At 47.0% G+C, this 23846-nt stretch overlaps 1 protein-coding gene and 1 long non-coding RNA gene across 5 annotated transcripts in view; both read left to right on the top strand.

Moving 5' to 3' along the window:
- The window catches only part of LOC145660154 (uncharacterized), a 6679-nt gene extending 1879 nt beyond the window's left edge, over positions 1 to 4800 (top strand). The window contains exons 1-2 of the long non-coding RNA XR_014126337.1: positions 1 to 3034; positions 3172 to 4800. The exon at positions 1 to 3034 is cut by the window's left edge and continues 1879 nt beyond it. This is a non-coding gene — a long non-coding RNA (uncharacterized LOC145660154). The remainder of the gene's footprint in view (positions 3035 to 3171) is intronic.
- rgs12b (regulator of G protein signaling 12b) overlaps positions 1 to 22651 on the top strand; it is a 41514-nt gene extending 18863 nt beyond the window's left edge. For 2 of the 4 annotated variants that reach the window (XM_081724246.1, XM_027000452.3), the window contains 14 exons: positions 7608 to 7629; positions 11421 to 11590; positions 11960 to 12052; positions 12394 to 12537; positions 13716 to 13895; positions 14707 to 14851; positions 15004 to 15098; positions 15294 to 15491; positions 15922 to 15995; positions 16206 to 16332; positions 18063 to 18159; positions 19794 to 19861; positions 20429 to 20525; positions 20851 to 22651. In XM_081724246.1, the coding sequence (XP_081580372.1) occupies positions 7608 to 7629; positions 11421 to 11590; positions 11960 to 12052; positions 12394 to 12537; positions 13716 to 13895; positions 14707 to 14851; positions 15004 to 15098; positions 15294 to 15491; positions 15922 to 15995; positions 16206 to 16332; positions 18063 to 18159; positions 19794 to 19861; positions 20429 to 20525; positions 20851 to 21425 (2085 nt within the window). In that variant the 3' untranslated portion in view covers positions 21426 to 22651. Of the gene's footprint in view, positions 1 to 7607; positions 7630 to 11420; positions 11591 to 11959; positions 12053 to 12393; positions 12538 to 13715; positions 13896 to 14706; positions 14852 to 15003; positions 15099 to 15293; positions 15492 to 15921; positions 15996 to 16205; positions 16333 to 18009; positions 18160 to 19793; positions 19862 to 20428; positions 20526 to 20850 lie in introns of those variants that run through there. The other 2 variants (XM_027000453.3, XM_081724247.1) reach the window with 2 other exon arrangements.
- The last annotated feature ends 1195 nt before the right edge of the window (positions 22652 to 23846 follow it).

Genomic DNA, 23846 nt, shown 5'->3' with positions numbered 1-23846 from the left:
GTGCCATCGTTTTATTCACTAGGAGAAAACGAGTGATTTGTTTTTGGAGCCTAACGCTGCCCGACCAGGCGAGAGAGAGTCCGTCTGGAAGACTAACCCAGATTTTAGCAAAAGGAGGACACGGTTTGGAATGCTTACAGAAGCCTCGAGCGGCTGTGCGTTTCTCAGAGCGCTGTATTCTGTGGGCAGTGGGCCCTCCTGGAAGGGGCGCAGGATCTGCCGTAGGGGCTGCAGAGAAAAACTCAGACTCTGAGAATAAACAGTTTAATTACATGTTTCGTTAACTTATACGTTTATTTAAATTTTAAGTGTAGCTGCAATTAATGGTGATATAATGTTTCATTATTATCATTATAAACTGCGTGTTTCATAAACAAGACTTGATTTAATAACTGAAACGGTTCGGACGAATTATACAGGACAAATTGCTCAGTGGTGTCAAACCGTCAGATTAAAATTGCATAGTAACTAGTGAACAATACCCAGTGAGGTCACTGTTAAATTAAAACTGCAAATAGCTAACTAGGTCATATTTTAGATTACTTTTTACATATTACTCCATTTTATACTCCTATTTCCTCTTATGTAACTTATTTTTGAAATTGTTTTTGTTAATGGGTAGTGATGGCTCAGTGGTGAAGGTACTTGACTAGTAATCAGAAGGTTGCCAGTTCAGGCTTTGCCACTGTTGGGCCCCTGAGCAAGTCCCTCAATTAACCCTCAATTACTCAAGTTGTGTTCAGTCAGAATTGTAAGTCGCTTTGGATAAAAGCGTCAGCTTTAAATGGGACCCTATCATAGAAAACTGACTTTATTGAAATTTTGAAGTAATACTGTAAAACATTCACTCCCACAGTCCACTCAGTCCATATATGGAATCCAGGCTTCAAAACAAGCCTAATTTAAAGTCACTGTTTCTCTGATGTCACAAGAACAAACTCATTTATTTCTAAGTTGGAAAGGTCGTGTAAAAATGAAAATGCTTTGCAACATGTGGTTTGGAAGCCACACAACCACTGTAAGTGGACATAATCTAAAGTGTAACATAAAAGAGAAATGTAGAAGATGAGCCCTTTTGGCTGCTGTACCTGTAGCGTACCTGTTATGTTAGTGCTGTATTTCCCAGCCTTGGTTCCAGTTTGCCTAACAAGGCACACGAAGCCAAATCTGTTATTTGTCAGTGACTTGAAACACTAAGTAGAGAGCAGATCTGTTCAACTGTTGTCACTGTTGGTGTTAAAATATTTTGAGTTTTTTCCACAAGTCTGCTGACTCTCCCAGGAATATGAGATGAAAAACCACACAACTAGCCCTTCCAAATCTAAATGACCACAGAGCAAAAGAAAAAAAGATTTATTTATTGCTCCATAATTGCAGTGTGTTAAGTCTCCCGGTTGGAAAAATATCTCCGCTTCAATATAGCCCATTCATGCTGGAAAAGTGCTTATTAGTGCTATTGGCAGTAAAGGCAGTATTGTGTTTCTGAGTCGGATTTTTGAAGTCAAGAAGATTTGTAAGTCAGCAATACGAGATGCTGCCTCGTTCTGTTTCAGCTTTCAGGATTTCTTATGCTTTGATACTGTCTGTGATCGTTTGGCCAAAGATCAGTTAACCGCTGCTGTGTCCAGCCATTCTGGCCGTGTGCTGCTTTTCCAAGGAAGGCCTGGTTTGGGTTGAAGCCCTACTGAGAAATGGAGCATTGTCAGATGTCAGATCTGTCAGTGAGGAGGTATGTTCATAGCATCCAACTTGAATGGGCTATATGGAAGAACATATAAGCAAATACAATGTTACTTAATATATGATGATGTAGGACTCAAAGGATTATGGGAAATCTGACAGAGTAATCATGAGTATTGCATTTGGAGGTCCCGTCTACAACTGCAATAATTAATTGATCCATAGAAGTAAAAACCCTTTTTTCACAGTTCAAAGTTTCCAGCTGGGAAGCTTAACCATGAAGAAGGTGGCATGAAGAAGTGTGTGCTGTGAAGCATGCTTTCACCCTCCGGGTCAGGAAATGATCACGTGTGCCGGCTTCGCGGTCGCTGCATGTGGTGTGTGTGAAATTCTGCCTTGTGTCTGCACCTCTGGCGTGCCCAAATGCCTCGGTCGCCGCTCAGCTCTGGCCCTGCCGCGGAAACCTGGCTTGCGTTAACCCTGTCTGCTTTTTAACCCCCAGAAATGTGGGTATATCGCCTCCAAATTCCTTCTTCCCTTCCCACCCCCTCCTCGGTGAGGCGCTTTAGGCACGCATGCTGCCCCAAACCTCTGCAGCTCCTGCTCTGATCTCCTCACCGTTCCTTCTGTGGGTTTGACCTCCTTGAGCATGTTGCTGAGCTCCAGGGAAGGTGTCTGAGGTGATTTATGTTTGGAAACGAAGGCATGCATGTGTGCCGTTGCCACAGGCCACGGGTCTGCTGGGCTTTGACAGGTGGAGTTATTTGAGTTGAGACTGGGCCAAAAAAGGTGAAACGGTTGAGTAAGCGTTCCGCGAGTCCCAGGAGAGGCAAACAGACACAATCCGAATACGCGTCTTCATTCCGCACTCAGTAAGAGAAGCGCATGACATGCGTTCTGTTAGCCAAGGCACAGTTGGTTCACAAGATACAGAGGGTGTGAAATAGGGAGGCAAATTCCGGTCTCTTCGTACCCTCCTGAATTCCTGGCGAACAAAACTCAGCCCGCTTCCTGCTGTGAGCTGGTGTTGTCATAGAAACAGCGCCAGAGTCAGAATGGAACTTCCTCATCAGTAAGAGAAAGCAGCTTTCTTGCTTTGCATGTGCGAGTGCGTGTATGTGTGTGTGTGTGTGTGTGTGTGTGTGTGTGTGTGAGCGAGCCCCACGAGCGTGTCAGCTCTTGTTGAAGAGGAATGAGTCGTAGTCTGGGAGTGTGAGAGGCATGGCCCTGGTGGCTGTGCTTCGCTGTCTCGCCTCGTCAGCAGCTCAGGGAAACGAGGAACACACTCCGCCGAGAGCACACCATGAGTCTCAGGAAGAGGCTTTCCTTTAAGAGAGCCTCCAACTCCAGCGCGGTGAGTGAGAGAGGGAGTGCTCACCCTCCACAGAGCCTGCGCTTCTCTTCATCACTTTCTGCTTTCTTTCTCCTTTTGTTACCCGTCTCTCTCGTTCTGTGTTGTGCTCCTGAAGCTCACGTCTCACTTCTTTATAGGAGACTGGTTTGGACTGTAGCGATTTTAATGAAGAAAGCATGTAACTCTCATCCTGTGCTCTCTGTGAGCTAGAAGAATGGAAGAGGTCAGACACAGCTGGACTTGGCATTGGCTGTTCCTGCAAAACTGTCCTTGTACCCACTTTGTGTACACTGTCACGCAGTATTGAATGAGATGAATAATATATAGGCTATGAGTACTTTCCTGATTTGTGTTTGTGTGATAAAGTGAACTCAAGTGCAGTTGTCACTGAGCCAAACCAAATAGGGAAGTTTCTCTCTCTCTTTCCATCTCTCCTTTCTGTCCAACTCTGTTACTTTCCCTCTCCTGACTGATGGAGGTTTTTTTTTTCATCGCCAACTACTGTTCATTTCAAATTCAAAAGTAAACGCGGGGATCTATTTGTGCGTAGACTGTTAGCCCCAGCGGTTCTGCCCCTCCTCAAGGTGCTGTTTATGTAGTTTATTGAAAGAAATCTCCCGTTACTCTACACGTTTGTGTATATACACGCTGCCCTTCTAGCCAACGATTTCTGTATTCCCTTTGACTCTTCAAGCACGTTTTGTGTTTGACTGAGGTTTTCAGAGAGTTGAGCGTTGAGAGTAACCTTCTTCAGTCCAGAACTAAGGGACTAGGCTTCATTTGTGGGTAGAAACCCGTCCGTTCATATTTTAGTTTAATTAATCTCTTTGTTTCTCTCTCTCTCTCTCTCCCTACCATCTCACACGGTGTCAGTCAGCAGTATTCGCTGAGGCTGAGGAGGAGGAGAGAGTTCTTCATCTCTTTCTCTGTGCAGCAGGGTTATCTGTGAATGCTCCTTCCCTCTCACTCTCAACTCCCAGCACACATCTCTTTGTGGCAGTATGTGATGCATTTGTTTGTGAATGTGTGTGTGTGTGTGTGTGTGTGTGTGTGTGTGTGTTTGAGAAAGAGAGAAGCTTTTTTGTGACTCCACACAGTCTGTCACATACTTGCATCCCAATCTGATCGTTTGTAACTCTCTTGAATCTTACACACACACACACACACACACACACACACACACACACACGAACACTGAGCTCAAAGAGAGGGATCAAGCTGTTTGTCCTTTTTTGTGCCCACAGCAGGCAGCTGCTAAGGTGCACTGCTGTTATTCTCTCTGTGTTTTTCAAACAGTTGTAAATTTGTATCTGTACAATAATGCTGTAGCCACCTTCGTCTGATGTTGTAAGCCCAGCACAAGCAGAACTGTGTCTGCTCCTTAAATGGTACCATCTCTGCCAAGTAACTTTTTAAAATCACTGTTTAGCACAATGCCAAAAAGTTGCGATCTCTAATGCAAGTTTGTATGTGTGGTCGTGAAAACTGCCTCCCATGTCCCTTATGTGGGTGACGGGGGGGCAGAGCTGGTTCATGTGTGTGAGGACACTCCTGCTACATCTCAGCGCTCACACTAGGCAGGGAACCGTAGCACGGACAGAAGCCCCTTAGTCACCATGGTGACAGAAACAAGCACAACTGCATGAAGTGTGTGTGTGTGTGTGTGTGTGTGTGTGTGTGTGTGTGTGTGTGTGTGTGTGTGTGTGTGTGTCCATCTGTCTGTCTGCGTGTGTACTGATACTGTAGGGAAACTGGGTTTGTATGGAAACTGATGAATCTGCACTATGGGCCTGTCTAACAACGCGCCTCATCTGGAAGGACCTTTGGTATTTTCATATCTCTAACCGCATCCAAAGTGTGTGTGTACAGTGTCCTGGTGCGTGCGTGCGTGCGTGCGGGTGGGTGGATGTGAGAGAGAGAGAGAGAGAGAGCGAGAGAGAGAGAGAGAGAGAGAGAGAGATCATATTTCATGCAGCTGTACTGAACTGACAGTGGATGTAAACTCTAAGGTATTTATAGTGATCTGCTATTTATTAAGGCACACACACTAAATGAAGGATGGAAAGACTAAATCCCAGCCAGTCACCATCAGGCCAAAATATCCTAACAAAGAGAAAGAACGAAAACACCAGAAACTAACCAGTTATCTTTGCTTCTGACCTTGTGGGTGTCAACCACCACAGGAAGGGTGCTTGAGAATGCCCTGCCCACTCAACATAAGGCCGAGGGGAAGGGGCGGAGCTTAGAGAAAGGCCAAGTGGCAGAGGGGATGAGGCTGGAATGTCTGACTAGCGAAGCAGTACTTTGTGGCTACGCATGCTTCCCCTGCCAGTAAGAGAGGGAAGCTCTGGAATGGGGGAGAGGGATCAGAGGGGGGTTAGTAGAGCACACCCAAAGACCCCGGACACGGACACACCATCATATAACGTGACTGCTTACGTTTGTCCGTTTCAGTGATTTTATAAAGTCAGTAGTAATATTTTACTCCTGTGTTGACACTATCTTTTATTTCCTCTAGAAACGAAAAGCTTAAAGTCCTTTGTAAATTCTGCGTTTTGCCGTATGCACATCCACTTGCTGGCATGCAGGTTTAAATGAGCACAGGTGCGCATCACGTAGGAGTTCATGGGTGTTAAGAGGACGTGAACGGCCCCGGGCTACCCGTGTGGAGAAGCAGACAGGGGGAGGATGCAGTGAGCACTGACTCTGACCCTCACCTGAGTGTGTCTCCATTAAAGGACCGTTGCTAGCCAGGCGCAGGGGGACCCTTCCTATTACCCGGCACCAAATGTTACAGTCCGTCAAGGATCAACACCCACTGTGACATCATAGACAATTCCTGTGTCTGATAGGCTAAGGTTTATGGTAAAGAGAATGAGTGACAGCTGGGGGGTGGGGTTACTGACAGAGCCTGCAATGTTTAAACTTTCTGCACTCCTCACACAATAATCAAGAGCAAAACAAACTTTACACAGCTAGCCAACGCTAGCTAATTAAATGTACTAGCTACCTAACTGATGTGCTTGGCAATTTGGACAGCTATGCTGTACTAACAATGTGGCTACGCCCTCATAACATTGATGATTTTACCTTTACTGACTGGTCACTCAAGCATGACATCATCCCTTTACAACAAACATGGGAAACTCTGCTATGCTCTGTTGTTGCCGTTGTTACGATGGAAGAAGGCTTGCGGGAGATGGGGAGGACATGCGTTACAAGCAGGACACAGTTCAAGGATCCTGCGCATTCTTTTTAAATATGACGCAAGGCGTGTCCTTATGACGTATGCGGCCGAGAAATGAATCCTGCCCCGTAAATGAGACACACCTTTAGTAGATGTTACTTTATATGTCTGGTATATGCTCTGTATTGCTAGCATGGTTTTGCATTGCAAATGTCAGTATTTCCCTGCGCACATTCCCCGAGCCAAACCAGTGACTGATTACCTGCGCTTCTCAGCTACTGTGGCTGTGATGTCGTCAGTGTGGGCCAGGAGGGAGTTGAGGGTTGCTCAGTTAGCATGGCTCCCATCATTGGCAAACAAGCCCAGCAAACAATCATCAGCATAGAGCTGGGATTTCCGTGTGTGTGCGTGTGAGAGAGAGAGATGCAGACCGTAAAACCACGCATACCAGAGCGTTGATCACACTGGCCTTGTCTGTGCTGTGTGCCGAGGGCTATGTGCTCTCTCCTGCCCCCTGGTTTCTTGGTCCTTTCGTCCCTGATTGTAGCCCCCTGTCTCCCTGCTTCCCTCTCGATCTCTTTATGACTTGCTCAGTTTTTTCCTGTTTGCATCTGGGGGAGTCTTGATTCTGCCAAGTGTGGGTGGAAGTCACCTGCTGGCCTGTCTGTCTGACAGTGACCGTGGGAATGTAGATGCTCGTACTACAGAGGTGCACTTTCAGATAGTGCTGATGATGAAGTGTGCGTGGGTGCAGGAGTGTGTGTAATACCCAGACTTGTCTTGAGTGCATATTCATAAATTTAGGTAAATTTGTACATTCAGTTTTAGAATGGTGTGCTGATGTGGGCTGTATCTTATCTTCTGGTTCCTCCACAATGGTTCTGTCACTGTCTGACTTTGCCTACATCTAAAGGAAATGACTCACAGGGGGCCGATTCAACACAAGCATACACACCCACTCCCGCACACACACACAGACTCGGTTAAATTTTACACGCCACACTTTTTTTCATTGTAATATGTATTTGTTTCCACTTTAAACTGTCTCGAGAACATGATCTCTCACTGAGCCACTGTTGAATCCTGGGAGCTTGGGGTTTCCACTGTGCCTTTACTCAGTGACAAGCCCGGGCAGATGTGGGCTGGACCTTTGGGTGGAACTGAGAACACAGAGCTTATGCCTCACTATTTATCATTATCTCCATGAAGAGTGGGAGTGGGTGGGAGGCTCTACTAGTAGAACAGGAAGAGTGAGTGTGAAAGTGTGTGTGTGTGTGTGTGTGTGTGATGTCATCAGCACACCCTGCCCCTACTGTACGTGTGTGTGTGTGTGTATCTGCTGGTGAAGGTGGCTTCTTACACATGTCTCTCTGTGTTCTCTTTCAGTCTGCAGCTGTCTCCGATGGCGGTGAGTAATCATTTCATTAGTGTTCTTACCTCCTGCGGTGGTTCCTTCTCTCTCTGCCCTATCAGAGGTACCCACTCCCCTAGTCCCTTCTTCTGCCTGCCTCATAGCTTTCCTGTTCCTTCTCCGGCATAAAACATCGCTGTGTTTTCAGTTTGTGGCGTATCGACAATATATATGTCTTTGGGGCCCTCGTGTTTCTCCTGTCCATGTGCTGTGTTCTGGACTACCACCGTGTGAACTGACACACACGGTCAGACGATCTAAACCGCTCCAGACTCCCAGCGTCTGTGTCCAGGACCTGACTTCCTTCCTCTGGCTGTCTCTGTCCTGCCTTCCCCTTTCCCTCATGCACTCATCCTGATCTTCTCGCTCCGTGAACAGCTTTTTAAGGCGCCCTCTCACCCTCTCCCGGCCCCGTTCTTCACACGCTGGGACGGGGATGTGGGCTGCTGAGTGATGTCTGCTTGAAATGGAAAGCAAACCCCACGCTGGCTGTGTTACAGAGCGTCTGATAACTCCTCGTAGCGTGTCTGATTAGATAAAGTTGCTTTGCCTTTTGCCACCAAAACCCCTTTTTGCTCTGAAAATGCTGACCGATGACCAATACGTCTGATCTAATGTACCGATGTTCTGAGGCGTATAAAACCACTTCCACTTGTCCAGTCCCGAGAGGCTTTGGTGTGGATGGTTTGTCTTGAGGTGAATGTTATACCCATTAGGCTTCTGAGTTCTAGGCAAACATCTGAAGTTCCCCGTGGGGCTCCAGAGGGGGCTATGCATTTGCTCGCTCTACCCCAGGCCAACGCATGTGAGAGCACTCAGTGTCATGGCCCCGTAGCCAGGCACGTAACACGGGCATCAGGGAATACAGCCTGGCTTCACCATGAGCCACAGAGCGAGAGAGAGAGACATGTAGGCAAGCCGTGAAGACCAAACTGTTGTTTTTAGAGGGTGTGTGTGTGTGTGTGTGTCTGTCTGTCTGTCTACCTGTGTTAACAATCCTGTACAATTTGGTGTTGGAGGTGAGGATTTTATCACATTCTGAAAGATTCTTCCCACACGTCCCACTCTTAAAGCAGCACAGTTGGGGATCTCTGTTGTTAATTTTGCACCATTGGCAGAGGTTGGGTAACCATTGCTATTGTATTCATGCATATCAAAAGACTCCCTGCTGCAGGGCTCCCTGCTGATTGGGCTTTGTTAAAGTAAATGCCTTGTGCTATTCCATTACATTGTCTGTTTCTCTCTTTGGGTTCGGCTGAGTAGGTGTGATGAAATGCTCTACGCATCTGACTCCAGATCAGATTAGGTATGCCACTTTAGGCTTTTAAGTTTCTACTGGAATCAATGGATTTGTGTGGCCAGAGGTTATAGGAGGTCAAGAATCTTCCACCAGATGATTAAGGAGAGGACAAAGTGAAGTGCTGAAATGTGTAATGCTTTCTGTGCCGGTCCTGTTCACTGGAGAGGGCCAAGTAGTCTGCAGTCTACATTTGTGGTTTTTCAGTCTTGACATCGCTGTTAAAACATTTTTCTCACCAAGAACGAATAATGATCGCAAAAAAATTGGATGTCAGAACTCCCATCTGAATATTTCTGGCAGTGGAGGCTTTGGGAGGCGTGTCTGGCGTGTGGCTGGTGTGTGTGTGTGTGTGTGTGTGTGTGCGTGTGTGTGTGTGCGTGTGTGTGTGAGCGTGCGTGTGTGTGTGAGCGTGCGTGTGTGTGTGAGCGCGCGTGTGTGTGTGTGAGCGCGCGTGTGTGTGTGTGAGCGCGCGTGTGTGTGTGTGAGCGCGCGTGTTTGTGAGCGCGCGTGTGTGTGTGAGCGCGTTTGTGTGTGTGTGTGTGTGTGTGAGCGCGTGTGTGTGTGAGCGCGTGTGTGTGTGAGCGCGTGTGTGTGTGAGCGCGTGTGTGTGAGCGCGTGTGTGTGAGCGCGTGTGTGCGTGCGTGTGTGTGCGTGTGTGAGCGTGTGTGTGTGTGTGTGGGGGGGGGCGTGCAGGCACAAGGTGGGACGTGTATGGTTAAGGCGTTGTGGGGTGGCTACGCCAGCCTCCCATCAACATTGCAAGATCCGGTTGCTTCTGTCATCTACGTTTCTCAATTATTCATCCCTGGGTGGCGCGGGGCCAGCCCAAAGCTTCTCCCGGCCTGCACGCGCACGGCGGAGAGAGAGCAGGGAGCTCTCGGCTGTTCGCTTCGTGCCCGGCCCCGTCCTGCTCCGACGGAGCCGCGCTCCATGGCACTGAGGCTGGTGGGAGGGGGCCATGGCCATGAAAGCCTGGCATCCCGTCAGCGTGAAGTACCGGCTCAGGTGGCACCATACGGGTTCGTACCAGCTGTACCCAGGTGAGAGAGAGAGAGGCCGGAGGACGCAGCGCCTTGGGATCGCAGCGCTTCTCTGCGGGAGAAGCAGAGTCCAGCTAGTGCCTTTCGTCTGGAGTAGCTGTAGGATTGACATTTTGTTTTGTTAAATGAGGACGAAGTGTAACAGCATTTGACAGCTGTTAAATTTGTTAACGCTGACGTGTTCCTCTGACAAGCATGTCTCGTGGGAGTGTTCACTGTGGGTTTTTAAAGTTACTCGTTGCTGTTTCTTTTCAGTATAATTTGGTATGTAGTTTTGTATAGTAAGAAGTAAAACTTAAAAATGATGGCCTGTCAGAAGCCTCGCATGCAGCCTGAAGCATAAAGGGACTTTCACGAATATTGTAAACAAGTCATTTAAAATGATGTTGTTCTATATTATCATTCCTAAAGGTTTCTGCTTTGTTTTGTACATCTGGTTGTGATGATGCCATCTGTAACACGCAGAACTACTTTATGGTAACTGTAAGGAATTATACGAGTGTTTGTATGTGTAGTGTTGAGTGGCAGATAGAACCGAACCTCAGACGTTGTCTGGACTGAGGGGTTATTGGGTGTGATAATGATCTAGAATTGTTATGTTGAGTGGATTGATTGGATTTGTGGCGAGACCCCTCAAACATGGGGGAGGGGTTGCTTCCTAAATGGATCTTTAGGGCCCATGAGAACAATAATTAGGATGGTCATATTGAAATTATTGTAGAAGATTAAGTGGTAATCTAAAGTTTGTGTTAGTGTTGCGATAGAAACCTGCCACAGAAACCATAATCATTTAATTATATTTTATATATCATAATCAATTTTCCTACCTATTGCTTTGTTACCTCAGGCCTGAAGAATGCATATTTCTTAACTGTGATTAAAAAATGATGAATTTCTACCATGAGTTAGGGTTTAGATTTATAATCTGACAGGGATGGACAGTCATCTTAATCCCCCTGATATTTCAGAATGACACTATGCTTCCTCAAATCACATAAAGGCATTCAAACATCAAGATGAGGGCTTGACAGCAGTCAATAAGGAGCAGAATCAGTGACTTGCACAATTGGAGCAGTTTCTCGCTGAGAGAATGCTTGGTGTGACTGTTTTGTTTAAGTTGTCCGTCCAGCAGAGTGGAGAAGTCTGGACAGCAGGTGTCACCGAATGGTTCTGTCCCACCTGAAACGTAGTGTGACATTTTACGAGGTTCTGGGATGATAGATGATAGAACTCCAGGCCGTTGTGTATGCTAAAGCAGGTGCGCTGCAGTAGCTCTGCTCTGCACGTTAGCACGTGTTCTGCCATAGGGTTGTTCGTTAGCTCAGCTAGGTCTGAAGATTACAGGAACACCAGTAAAATGGGCAGTGCAGAGGAACATGAGAACCAGGCTAAACACAGGTGTATTGCTCAAGGGTGTGTGTGTGTGTGTGTGTGTGTGTGATGTGCAGAGCTGAACAGCGCAGACCTGAAGGGCTGCGGTAGTGATAACAGCCTGAACAGCAACGCAAGCCTTCCCAGCGTGCAGTGCCACCGGAGACACACGGAGCGCCGTGTTGCATCATGGGCCGTCTGCTTCGAGCGCCTCCTGCAGGACCCCGTGGGCATCCGCTACTTCTCCGTACGTCTCATCACCTGAGTTGCAGTGTAAACATGCCAAGCAAGCGTGTGTGCCATCCTGTAAAACACTCCCAGTCTCAGATGACCAGGTCTTCCCCATCACTGAGTGGAGGGAGGATTCCACATCTAAGAGACTTTTCCAAATCATTCCCTGGATACAAAGTTAAAGAACTCCGTGATGGTTGGTCCCGAGATAGTAATGAGGTGGAAAGGACCTGGAAAACACAAACTATGCATGATTCTGAGAATTCAGATTGTCAGAAAGAAAGGTTGTTTAGAAATTAAATCCCACTGTCACAAAACAGAGTTTATCTGAAGTACTTATTTGTTCTGGTGCTGGTTGTGTGATTTTCTGTAACGGCCTTTGCAGGAGTTTCTGAAGAAGGAGTTCAGTGAGGAGAATATCCTGTTCTGGCAAGCGTGTGAATTTTTCAGCCATGTTCCAGAAACGGACAAGAAACAGGTACATGGTGCAGTGTATATGCAGTCTAAAAACAGATGTGTCTAGATTCATGTATATCTAAAAACAGAGATCTCCTTCACTTTGCTGTGATAAAACTAGCCCAGAATGTACTGAACAGAGCCTGACTGGCAGTGTTAATGGAGCCATTACTCAAATTTGGAAACAATTTAGTTTAATCATAATTATAATCATCTACTTTAACTATATAACCTTCTTTCTTTAGTGTGTGTTTTATCAGACAATGAATAAATGTCTGATGAAATGCAAAAGATCCAGCTTCAATGAGTAACCATGGTGACTGAATATTGGCCTGTGAACTTGCTATGGTATGTGACGTTCAGCTATCCCAGAGAGCGAGAGAGATCTACACCAGCTTCCTGTCCAGCAAGGCCACCACCCCAGTCAACATCGACAGCCAGGCTCAGCTGGCCGACGACATCCTTAATGCGCCCAGGCCCGACATGTTCAAGGAGCAACAGCTACAGGTGAGCACAAACCGAGTCACAGTGTGGCTCAGACGGTGGACACTCGACCTCTGTTATGTAAACGAAACTCATATGCAACCAGGAAGAAATGCAGAACGCACCAAGCTTTTCTGCTATTTAAATTCCCAAATTCAAATAAAACTGGTGTCGGTTTAACCCAGCAATGGGTGCCAGTTAGAAGTAGATTTTCCCCTACTGATCTGCCTTTTGGAATTGAAAAGACTTTGGGATTCAGCATTAAATGAGGGAACATTATTAGTAAAGGTATGGAACAGTGGTGTGTGGGTGTGTCACCATTAGGCAGATTTTATTGTGTCTGCCTTTGGTTTGGACCCCAGTGAACAGTCTGGCCTGTGGTTTCTTGCTGCTGGGTTTTTTCTGACTGGTTTCAGTTTTCCTGGTTAAAACCCTGATTTCATAAAGCCCACTTTTCTTTACAGTATTGGAATCACATCACACCTTTTAAATATTGAATGATCTGAATACATTTGTCATACTGTGGTGGAAACCCAGATGCTTAAAGCTTTGACTGTGATTGTGAGCAGGGTGTATGGATCTGTAGAGCACCTCCCCAACACCTTTACTCACGCCACTGTGCTGTGCTGTCACTGTGCTGATGTGATGTCAGCGAAAGATTCGGAAAAAACAAATCAGGTGTTAATTGGTCAGACCAGGTCAAACAAGGACCCTGCTGTTATGGAGAAGATGGTGAAGTTTTGTGTGGAACTGTATGAGGTGGTGTTGAAGGACACACTATGGTTTTGCTTATTTTCTGCGTTTAGTAGGAGTACTACCTCCAACTCTGCTGTCACGGGGGCATAGAAGCTCAAGCTTTTTTATACAGCAAGAACATAACAGAAGGAGAAAGGAGTTTAGATAAGCTGTGTACTCACAATTCACTGGGCTCATCGTCTCTCGCTGCTTTGCAGGGAATGTGAGCTCTGCTCTGACTTTAGGAGTCTTTTATCGCCTCGTAGAATGGCTATATTTAGAAACTGGCTGTTGGCCACCGCCTTTTGTTTAGATTTTGTACTGAGGTAAGAGCTTGCATTCAGTGAGTGAGTAAAGACCAAAGCATCCAGCAACACTGAAACAGAAAGAGTCCAGTTACAGTTTCTCTGTTTGATGTGACCCTTTGCCCCCGCTTTCGCTGTCTCTCATTGGCTATCTTCATGCAGATCTTTAACCTGATGAAATTTGACAGTTACACCCGCTTCCTGAAGTCCTGTCTGTATCAGGAGTGCATGCTGGCAGAGGTGGAGGACCGTCCTCTGCCAGACCCCTGCCGCGTCCCTAGCAGCCCAACATCCAAACACAGCACCAGCTCAGACCGCTCCAATCTCTCCACACCCAAGAAGGTACGGGAGAGTGGCGTGCTCGGATGCACGCTTCACCTCTTTTCATTATGTTTGCGGCAAAGCCTGTTTATTTCCTTCAGTTAGGGTCCATGTAATACTATTTTACGCAAGTTTAGAAAGTAATATATTGTTTTCTGATGTCTTTTACATACATGCTATGCCTCAATGAATTTGGCTCAAACATTTAATTTAGAATAGAAATAACCATTTGTCTTTGCACAATTACCTTCCTATATTCCTAGAGCAACTCAAATTATGTAAATGCCGTTGAGGTGTATGAGTCATTTCAGCTTGTTGTCACCTTGCCTAGTTAGTCATTAGCATAGTTATCAACAAAGCCGTGAAACACAGGCAGCCTATCAGTAGTGGCTCTCACCACAGACAGCTAGGAGGTGTTGGAAGGGCCGTTGTTCTAGGCTTATGTGAGAACCAGTGTTTGGTTTATGGTGGGAGGGTTGGGGCGTGTTTGAGGGAGCTGAACCATTCTTCAGTCCCATAAGCAGGGCTTGATCGTTTATGGAAAGAATCACACTAGGATTTTTCTAACCAATTGCACTTTAAATTGTGATTATATTCAAGGTTAAGTTCATGGTCCATATAGTATTAAACGTCCATTAATTCATTCAGTTCAGTCATTTCGTTTGTCTGTTAATGCACGTTTATGCATGTCTTACGTGCTATAGCCCCTTAGAACTAAGCAGCTCACAGAAACATTCTCAGTATCTGAGAGGCAGTGCATGGCTGCCAGATATCATGTCTGTGAGCGAGACACCGTCGAGGGATGATTGACTAGGGATGTTTGTCCGTGCAGGAGGAGAAGAAGAGCAAATCGGGAAAGTCACTCAATGAGGAGAGCAAAGATGAACAGAATGACAGAAAGAAAGCTGGTTTCTTCTCCTGGTCCAGGAACCGGAGCTTCGGGAAAGGACCTAAGAAGAAAGACCTGGGAGAGTACAGTAAGTGTACGGGACTGGGAGCTCAGCGCTGTCGTGTTTTGGAGCACGCACGGCTCGGCGCAGTAAGCCAGAGCTCGAGAGCGAGAATCCCCGTGTAGCAGAGCTGACGGCAGGGCCCCGTGATTCTGAGTCTGTGTCCGTGACTCCTGCAGGCTTTACGGGCAGCAGTGGGCGCAGGGAGTCGCAGGGCTCCCTGTCTTCTGGCGCCAGCCTGGAGCTCGGCACCACCGCGTCTGGCAAGAACGAGGTGAGGAGCGTTCTCCTTCAGGCTGACCCGAACGTTCCACCGAGAAGTTGCTTCTCTTTTAATGAAAAGATGCTTTCACATCTTTTCATCCTTTAACCTTATTTTTATTCCCCTCTCTCTCTCTCTCTCTCTCTCTCTCTCTCTCTCTCTCTCTCTCTCTCTCTCTCTCTCTCTCTCTCTCTCTGTCTTTCTAAGGGAGGAGAGGTGTCGCGTAACTCCATGTCATTATCTGAGCGTGCCGTGCGCTACTGTAACATTAACCTGCCAGACGGTTCGTGTTGCTCAGTACCCATAAGACCCGGTATATCCATCCGCGACCTTCTGCTGGGCCTGTGTGAGAAGCTCTGTGTCAACCTGGCAGCTGTAGACCTCTTCCTGGTGGGAGGAGAGAAGGTAACCCCAGCACGCCTGACCAGGACCAGTCGGCACCCTGCAGACATCTGTACTGGTTCTGTCGTTATTATGCCATACTGGAGCGTCGTCATTCGTTGTCCCACTGTGCCTTGTAACCTTGGTCATGGAGCACCTCGCATGCTGTCCCTGCCCTGAAAGACGTATTAGAACTGATCACAGTAGCAAAAGGATCGGTGAGCTGGCATCGGGGACCGGCATTAAAACTGGAAAATAACTCGAACGGTTGGCTTATTTATGTAATCAGAACATGCTATATGTTTATTACTCAGGTGACTGTGGTTAATTCTGTAAATTTCCATTCATTTGTGTATTCAACTCAGTGATTCGGAAATGGTGTGTGAGTGCGTGTGTCATCCAATCCTGTGGAGTTGTAGTGTATAATAATAGTGTTCATTGTGTGTGCTTGAAGCCTTTAGTGTTAGACCAGGACTGCATGACGCTGTGCTCTCGTGACCTGCGACTGGAGAGGCGTACATTATTCAGGTACAGACGGTCCCCTCCCTCACACATCTCTGTCCACGCCATTCAACCTCCTGCGCGTTCATTTGTGTTTTTAGGTCATTTATTTACCCAGACATCAATTCATTTGTTGCCCACTCATTCAAGTCATAGTCCATTCTCCCGCTGGGAAAATGAAATGTTTGTTCTGTGTTCTGCACGCGAGTGCTGAGTGATGTCCCTTGGCTCTGCTAGGCTGGACCTGGTGCCCATCAACCGCTCAGTGGGGCTGAAGGCGAAACCCACCAAGCCTGTGACCGAGGTTCTGAGGCCAGTTGTAGCCAAGTATGGCCTGCACCTCGGAGACCTGGTGGCTCGGATCGTGAGTATCTCATGCAGTGCTGCTTCAGAGACCAGTCACATGGTAGTGTCACAGTAGTGTTACAATAGTGTCAAGGTAGTAGTACAGTAGTGTTATTGGAGTGCTACAGTAATGGTACGGTAGTGGTACAGTAATGGTACGGTAGTGTCGCGGTAGTGATGCAGTAATGGTACGGTAGTGGTGCAGTAATGGTACGGTAGTGGTGCAGTAATGGTACGGTAGTGTTGCAGTAATGGTACGGTAGTGTCACGGTAGTGCTACAGTAGTGGTACGGTAGTGTCCCGGTAGTGCTACAGTAGTGGTACGGTAGTGTCCCGGTAGTGGTACAGTAGTGGTACGGTAGTGTCCCGGTAGTGGTACAGTAGTGGTACGGTAGTGTCCCGGTAGTGATGCAGTAATGGTACGGTAGTGGTGCAGTAATGGTACGGTAGTGGTGCAGTAATGGTACGGTAGTGTTGCAGTAATGGTACGGTAGTGTCACGGTAGTGCTACAGTAGTGGTACGGTAGTGTCCCGGTAGTGCTACAGTAGTGGTACGGTAGTGTCCCGGTAGTGCTACAGTAGTGGTACGGTAGTGTCCCGGTAGTGGTACAGTAGTGGTACGGTAGTGTCCCGGTAGTGATGCAGTAATGGTACGGTAGTGGTGCAGTAATGGTACGGTAGTGTCGCGGTAGTGATGCAGTAATGGTACGGTAGTGGTGCAGTAATGGTACGGTAGTGTCGCGGTAGTGATGCAGTAATGGTACGGTAGTGGTGCAGTAATGGTACGGTAGTGTCACGGTAGTGCTACAGTAGTGGTACGGTAGTGTCCCGGTAGTGGTACAGTAATGGTATGGTAGTGTCACGGTAGTGCTACAGTAGTGGTACGGTAGTGTCCCGGTAGTGATGCAGTAATGGTACGGTAGTGGTGCAGTAATGGTACGGTAGTGTCCCGGTAGTGATGCAGTAATGGTACGGTAGTGGTGCAGTAATGGTACGGTAGTGTCGCGGTAGTGATGCAGTAATGGTACGGTAGTGGTGCAGTAATGGTACGGTAGTGTCACGGTAGTGCTACAGTAGTGGTACGGTAGTGTCCCGGTAGTGGTACAGTAATGGTATGGTAGTGTCACGGTAGTGCTACAGTAGTGGTACGGTAGTGTCCCGGTAGTGGTACAGTAATGGTATGGTAGTGTCACGGTAGTGTGCTGGTCCAATGCTTTTTCACACTGAGCTGTGAATGGTCCACCAGTCAAATATGTACAGACCTGCGGTCAGTTAACACCAACACCAGTAGTTCATCTTGGTAGCTAAGGAGTCTGTTTTGGAGGGGAAAGTGACTGTACCTGTTCATAACACTCAAATTATTCCAGAGTTTTTCCATCTTTCTTCCGTAGTTTTTAGTAGCTTTTTCAATGGCAAAGGGCAAGTTTCAGGTCTGGAAAGACGATTTTCACACCTGACCAACCGAGACTGCAGTAGGTCAAGATTAGTCTGGGCTTAGATTCAGGTTAGTCTGGGGTTAGTTTGTTCACTGACGCATTTCGTACAGAATGTGCTAGCTACTGATGTCATCATGCTCGTGTAATCTGGCTGAACACTCTTGCGTACTGCTGATTGTGCCACTCAACACTTCAAAGTTTGAAACCCTGGAAAGTCTCTGAACTGTGTCCAAGGTGGTGTAATTTTTCATGTGTGCTAGCCAGAGTGAGTGTGAAGCTGTATGTGTGTGTGTGTGTGTGTGTGTGTTAACAGAGTGGGGAGAAGGAGCCTCTGGACCTTGGCCTGCCCATCTCCAACCTGGATGGCCTACGGGTGGTGCTGGAGACAGCTGAACATGGAACAGCCAAAGGTAAGACCCGCCCTCATTCACACGCAGGGCCGGCAGGCAGGCAGGCAGACAGACATTATTAATCCTGAGTGAAATTGTGCCCCTGCAGTAGCAGAAATGGAGAACTGTAAACATCACAAACACATATTACACATCTACCAAGGATGAAAAGACAAACAGAAGAGCAGAGATGTACAGGTAGAGGTAGAACAATAACATACTCTAGACACTTGAAATATAAAAATACTCTAGATGCTTAATATATAAAATATAGTCTAGACTCTTAAAATATAAAATAGGCTCTAGGCAGACTAGGACATAGAAGGGGCAGGTGATGTTTCTTGAGCAGCACAGCTTCTCCAGTAATGCACAGTAACAGCAGCTGCATCACACGCATGTTACTCCAGTAGTGCACAGTAACAGCAGCTGCATCACATGCATGTTACTCCAGTAGTACACAGTAACAGTAGCTGCATCACACGTGTTACTCCAGTAGTGCACAGTAACAGCAGCAGCATCACACGCGTGTTACTCCAGTAGTGCACAGTAACAGTAGCTGCATCACATGCATGTTACTCCAGTAGTACACAGTAACAGTAGCTGCATCACACGTGTTACTCCAGTAGTGCACCGTAACAGTAGCTGCATCACACGTGTTACTCCAGTAGTGCACAGTAACAGCAGCAGCATCACACCCGTGTTACTCCAGTAGTGCACAGTAACAGTAGCTGCATCACATGCGTGTTACTCCAGTAGTGCACAGTAACAGCAGCAGCACCAAACGCATGTTACTCCAGTAGTGCACAGTAACAGTAACAGCATCACACGCGTGTTACTCCAGTAGTGCACAGTAACAGTAGCTGCATCACACATGTTACTCCATTAGTGCACAGTAACAGCAGCAGCATCACACGCGTGTTACTCCAGTAGTGCACAGTAACAGCAGCAGCATCACACGCGTGTTACTCCAGTAGTGCACAGTAACAGTAGCTGCATCACATGTGTTACTCCAGTAGTGCACAGTAACAGCAGCAGCATCACACGCGTGTTACTCCAGTAGTGCACAGTAACAGCAGCAGCATCACATGCGTGTTACTCCAGTAGTGCACAGTAACAGTAACAGCATCACATGCGTGTTACTCCAGTAGTGCACAGTAACAGTACCAGCATCACACGTGTTACTCCAGTAGTGCACAGTAACAGCAGCTGCATCACACGTGTGTTACTCCCGCAGTAACACTAGCTGCATCACACGTGTGTTACTCCAGTACTGCACAGTAGCTGCATCACACGTGTGTTACTCCAGTACTGCACAGTAGCTGCATCACACATGTGTTATTCCAGTAGTGCACACGATATGGAAAAACAGCCTGCCGTGCAATACTACAGTACAGAGAGTATGAGAATACCGAGCAGTATCCAGTCCAGCGGCAGGTGAGGGAGTAAACACTTTCACTCTGCTTTCATTTCAGAAAGCTGCATACTGGCGGCATTTATGATGCTGCTTCACTTACTGTTACATGACTGTAAAGCAACTGTTCTGTTAGGGAGGCCAAAAATGTTTCACATCACTTATTTTGGGGCTTCATCTACTTCAGCTATGTAAATGCCAGCATGGGATCTGATCTCAGGTTCTCCGTTCTTCTGCCCTGCAGACAAACAGAAACTGGCCCTAACAAAGAGCCACGGACCGCCTCTGTCCACGAGGAGCCAGTCTGCCACAGTAAGAGAGCCACACCTCTGTCCATGATCACTCTCTGTCCTTGGCCTGTGTGGGTGGGTGGGGCTCTGTGCATGGCTGGCCCCTCCCCCTCTTCTATGTTTACCTGAACTTGTGTGAGTGTCTGTGACCTTCTGGACCTCTGGATGATCTAACCGCACTCTGTCTCCAAGCCCTCTGCACCTGTGCATGAGATCTTGTTCTGCTTTGGTTTACGGGTTGTTTTTTCTGGGGTGGGCTGTTAGGGTGAACTGTTCTTCTCCGTTGCTTGGAGGTAGCAGTGTGATCGGATCTGGATGAAGGGAAAGAAAGAGCCAGAACAATAGTTTGTGGTGTTGCACTGCTGCTGTGCTGTGCTCTGCTCTGCTGCAGTAGTGCGGAACTGGACAGATTAGCCCTAGTGGTAGTGGTAGGGGTGTGTGTGTGCGGATGCAGACAAATGCGTTTTACCCTGGGGGATGTAGTCCCTTGGCCATTGCGTGACCTGGAGAGACCACAGTAGCTCCCCACTCCCCATAACGAGGCACCTGTCATCCACGCAGCCCTAATGTTCTCACTGTGACCACCCAGGGGGAGGACAGATCGTCAGGGAAGGCCTCGTCTATCAAAACCAGGGCCCAGTTGGAAAAACGAAAACAGAAAAAGCTTAATATAGATGAAGCTGAAGGTAAAGACATTGCCCTCTGTCTAACTCTACACCTTTTCTCCTTCTGTTTGTGCCAGATTGTCTTCTGTTCTCGTCTGAGCTCTGAAGTTGCTTGGCTGTAGCTCTTGCTTAACGGGTCTGAGTAGCAACACTGGCTGTTGAAGTAAATGCTAGCAGAACACTATCAGGCTGATACTAATGCCTTTTAACATGAATGCTCTCTCTCCTGAAAACTGCCGTGTCTTCAATATGCATAGGGGTTTGTTTGTTTATTTGTTTATTAATGTGTGTATTTACCTCAAATCTGAGCCAAAGATTTGAAACTTTGTGTATATTTTCTGGTCAGAATTCTTCGAGCTCATATCCAAAGCACAGAGCAACCGAGCTGACGACCAGCGGGGTCTGCTGACCAAATCCGACCTCGTCCTGCCCGACTTCCTGCGCCTCGACCCGGAAACAAATCCCACTGACCACCCCCTCAGCTCCACCCCTGCTTCCAACAAGCCCCGCCCCCATTCCAAGGAGAACGGTTCTGCCCTCAGCGCCAGTCGCCAGTCACAAAGCTTGGATTCTGCTGTGGACCGGCCCGGTGCCCGACGGGCCCTGATGCCACCTTATAGAAACCCTGCCCCTCCGAACCAGGCGCCGTTCAGTTCCAGCCTCTCACCCGTCTCACACGGCCACGGCGGGGCGCCATCGGGGGGGTTCGACTGGAGGCACGAGGGCGGCGCCCAGGCGCTGGAGGAAGAGGAGCATGGGATGGACCTGACTCTGGTTGGCGAGGGCGACATTAACAGCCCCAACAGCTCACTCCTCCCCCTGTGCCCCCTGCCCCTCCCACTTTCCCCAGACACGCCCCGCCTCCTCAGGGAGGACACTTATCAAGACAGCTGGGCCCAGCCAGGTACTTCTCCTGTGTGACCTGTGACTCTCGCACACTTCTCTCCCGTTCTTCCTGAAGGTGTGTGTGTGTGTGTGTGTGTGTGTGTGTGTGTGTGTGTGTGTGTGTGTGTGTGTGTGTTTACTGAGTGCCGTGGACTTTCTCTTGTCTCTCTCTAAGCCTTCTGCCAAACTCCAGCAAAGTTGCCGCCCTCTGGTGTACATACATGGCCCTCTAAGCACTTTACTGAACCACTGGCAGAGACATATAGACATATACGCAGTTTAACATCCTTTTATCAGTTTTTCCAAGGGTCGCACATGTACTCGTGCAAACGTGACCATCACGTGTGGGTAGATGCCAGCATTGCTCACCGACAGGAGCTCCCATCGCTGGATGTATGACTGAAACCTCCCGCAACACTAAAATGCAAACACTGCTCGAAGACACAAGTCGCATTTTTACACTTTGTCTGCCAGTGGCATATTACTGCCTCACCGATGGTCACATGGATGGTAACGTGACTTGCTGCAACATCTGAAGAGGAAGAAAATTGATGATTTGATGATCTGACTGCCATACAAAATATGTTTTTCCTCAGTTTTCAGACCCCCGTAGGGTTATTGTAAAACGTGCAGTACCTAGTACCAACAGGAAAGTTAATTTCATACTTTTTTTGTACTTTTAAGAGGTTGCATGTGATTGCAAGTCCATTTCTCTGCTTTTGATCCACATTCATTCCACACATGTAAACACAGAGTTCATTCTTTAGCTCTCTGTTGGAGCTTTTCAGAAATTTGGAATTAACTCCGCTCCGTAAGATTATTTATTCAGATGACGGACGACTGGACCTTGGATGTCTTGCAGTGGCAACCTGAGTGAAAAACCGCGAGAAGTCGCTTCTCTTTTCCGTTGATTTCTTACAAGCAATTCAACAATGTTTTGACAGTGTTTGCGAAGTGTTTTTAGTCTATCTTACATATGGTGTTATGTAAAATAACATAATATAATCCTGACTCAACCCTAATTTATCCCATGTTTTTATTTGATATCTTATGCTAAAACATGACAAAGCTATACTAATAGTGTACAGGTCTTTTTGTTTGGTTTTTGAGATGCCAGCATTGTTGAATTGCCTGCCATGGTTCTGACACTGAAGTCCTCTTGTGTGTTTTTTTTGCAGACTTTTTGAGATGCTCAGTCCACTCTGTTCAGTGCCATAATCTCTGTATTTGTGTAAATAGAGTTAAATAAATGGTAGAAGTGAGATCTCCTTTTTCTCACTTATTCATTGTTTCTTTCTTCTATAAATCTTTCTTTCTTCTGTTTTTTCCTGTCTACTATGACCCACCATTTCATTACTCACACATATGTATATAGACTTGCCACCTGTCTGTGTGAAGTAATCAGAGATTTGTAGTGATGTAAACATCTTTAATAATATCTTGCTATTACGTTCTTAGGTCCGTAATAACAATGACATTTGATAAAATATTTAATTTAGGACGAAGTGTGTTTTGATACACTTTCTACCTTCCATCACCTGCTTTCATCCCCCACTACCCCTTCATGTCCCACGCCACCACCCCTGAAACATACACTCTTGGCCAGGTTCTCTCTCTGCTCCGTGCATCTCACATCTTGCACTGAGGAAGTGTCCTCCTTCATCATCTCCCTTTTTCTCCATATGTGCTCCACAAAGAAGGAAAGGACAGAAATCTCTGCGCTGGAAAAAGACCAGTGCAGTTGTTTGGTTTGTCCTTCTCTCGCTCTCTTCATTCATGGTGTCATTCTTTCTTTAAACCAAAAAGACTTTCTACTAATCTCTGTGTCATTCTTTCTCTCTCTCCGACACACACACACACACACTCACTGCACAAGGCCTGTTTGTTCTGAGCTGTTTTGCTGGGGGGAGTGTGAGCAGTGGTGTGATGGTCCATGCTTGGTAAGGTCCTTGCAGACTGAGTTTGGAGTAAGATGGTGCTAGTGTGCAATGGCGTACGACAGACAGCATATAGCAAAGAATCGGAGCACATCTAGATGACCTCACCCTGACCTCTTGACCTCTGTGTTGCCTTTGCAGCTTTAGAGCAATTACACTGTCAAATTGGGAATAGTTTTTTTTTTTTTTTTTCTTCTCTACTATAGAAAGTATTAGAAAATAAAGAAAATTGCTCTACTGGTAAACTGACATGTACGTGTTATAAAGGCTGGATTTAGAGAGATTTAGACTCCAGTCCTGGACATGTCCTGCCCTCCACTATTACGTTGGAACTTGTACCAGATTAAGGACTTTAGTAGCACCTGAATTTGAGAGACAAGTGTGTTAGAACTGAACTGACTTGTTGTGCAGTAGTAAGTGTGTTTGACTGGCACACTGACACGTAAAGCATTAGTAATAATTTATGTCTCATTCTATTCTGCAAAACAACTTTCACAAGTGATTCGGCTTTGTGTTAAAA

The sequence above is a fragment of the Electrophorus electricus genome, chromosome 12, assembly GCF_041902795.1.
Source record: "Electrophorus electricus isolate QZ-2024a chromosome 12, ASM4190279v1, whole genome shotgun sequence".
NCBI lineage: Eukaryota > Metazoa > Chordata > Actinopteri > Gymnotiformes > Gymnotidae > Electrophorus > Electrophorus electricus.
Note: the sequence above shows the minus strand (reverse complement) of the source record. Positions and strands in the feature narration are given on the sequence as shown.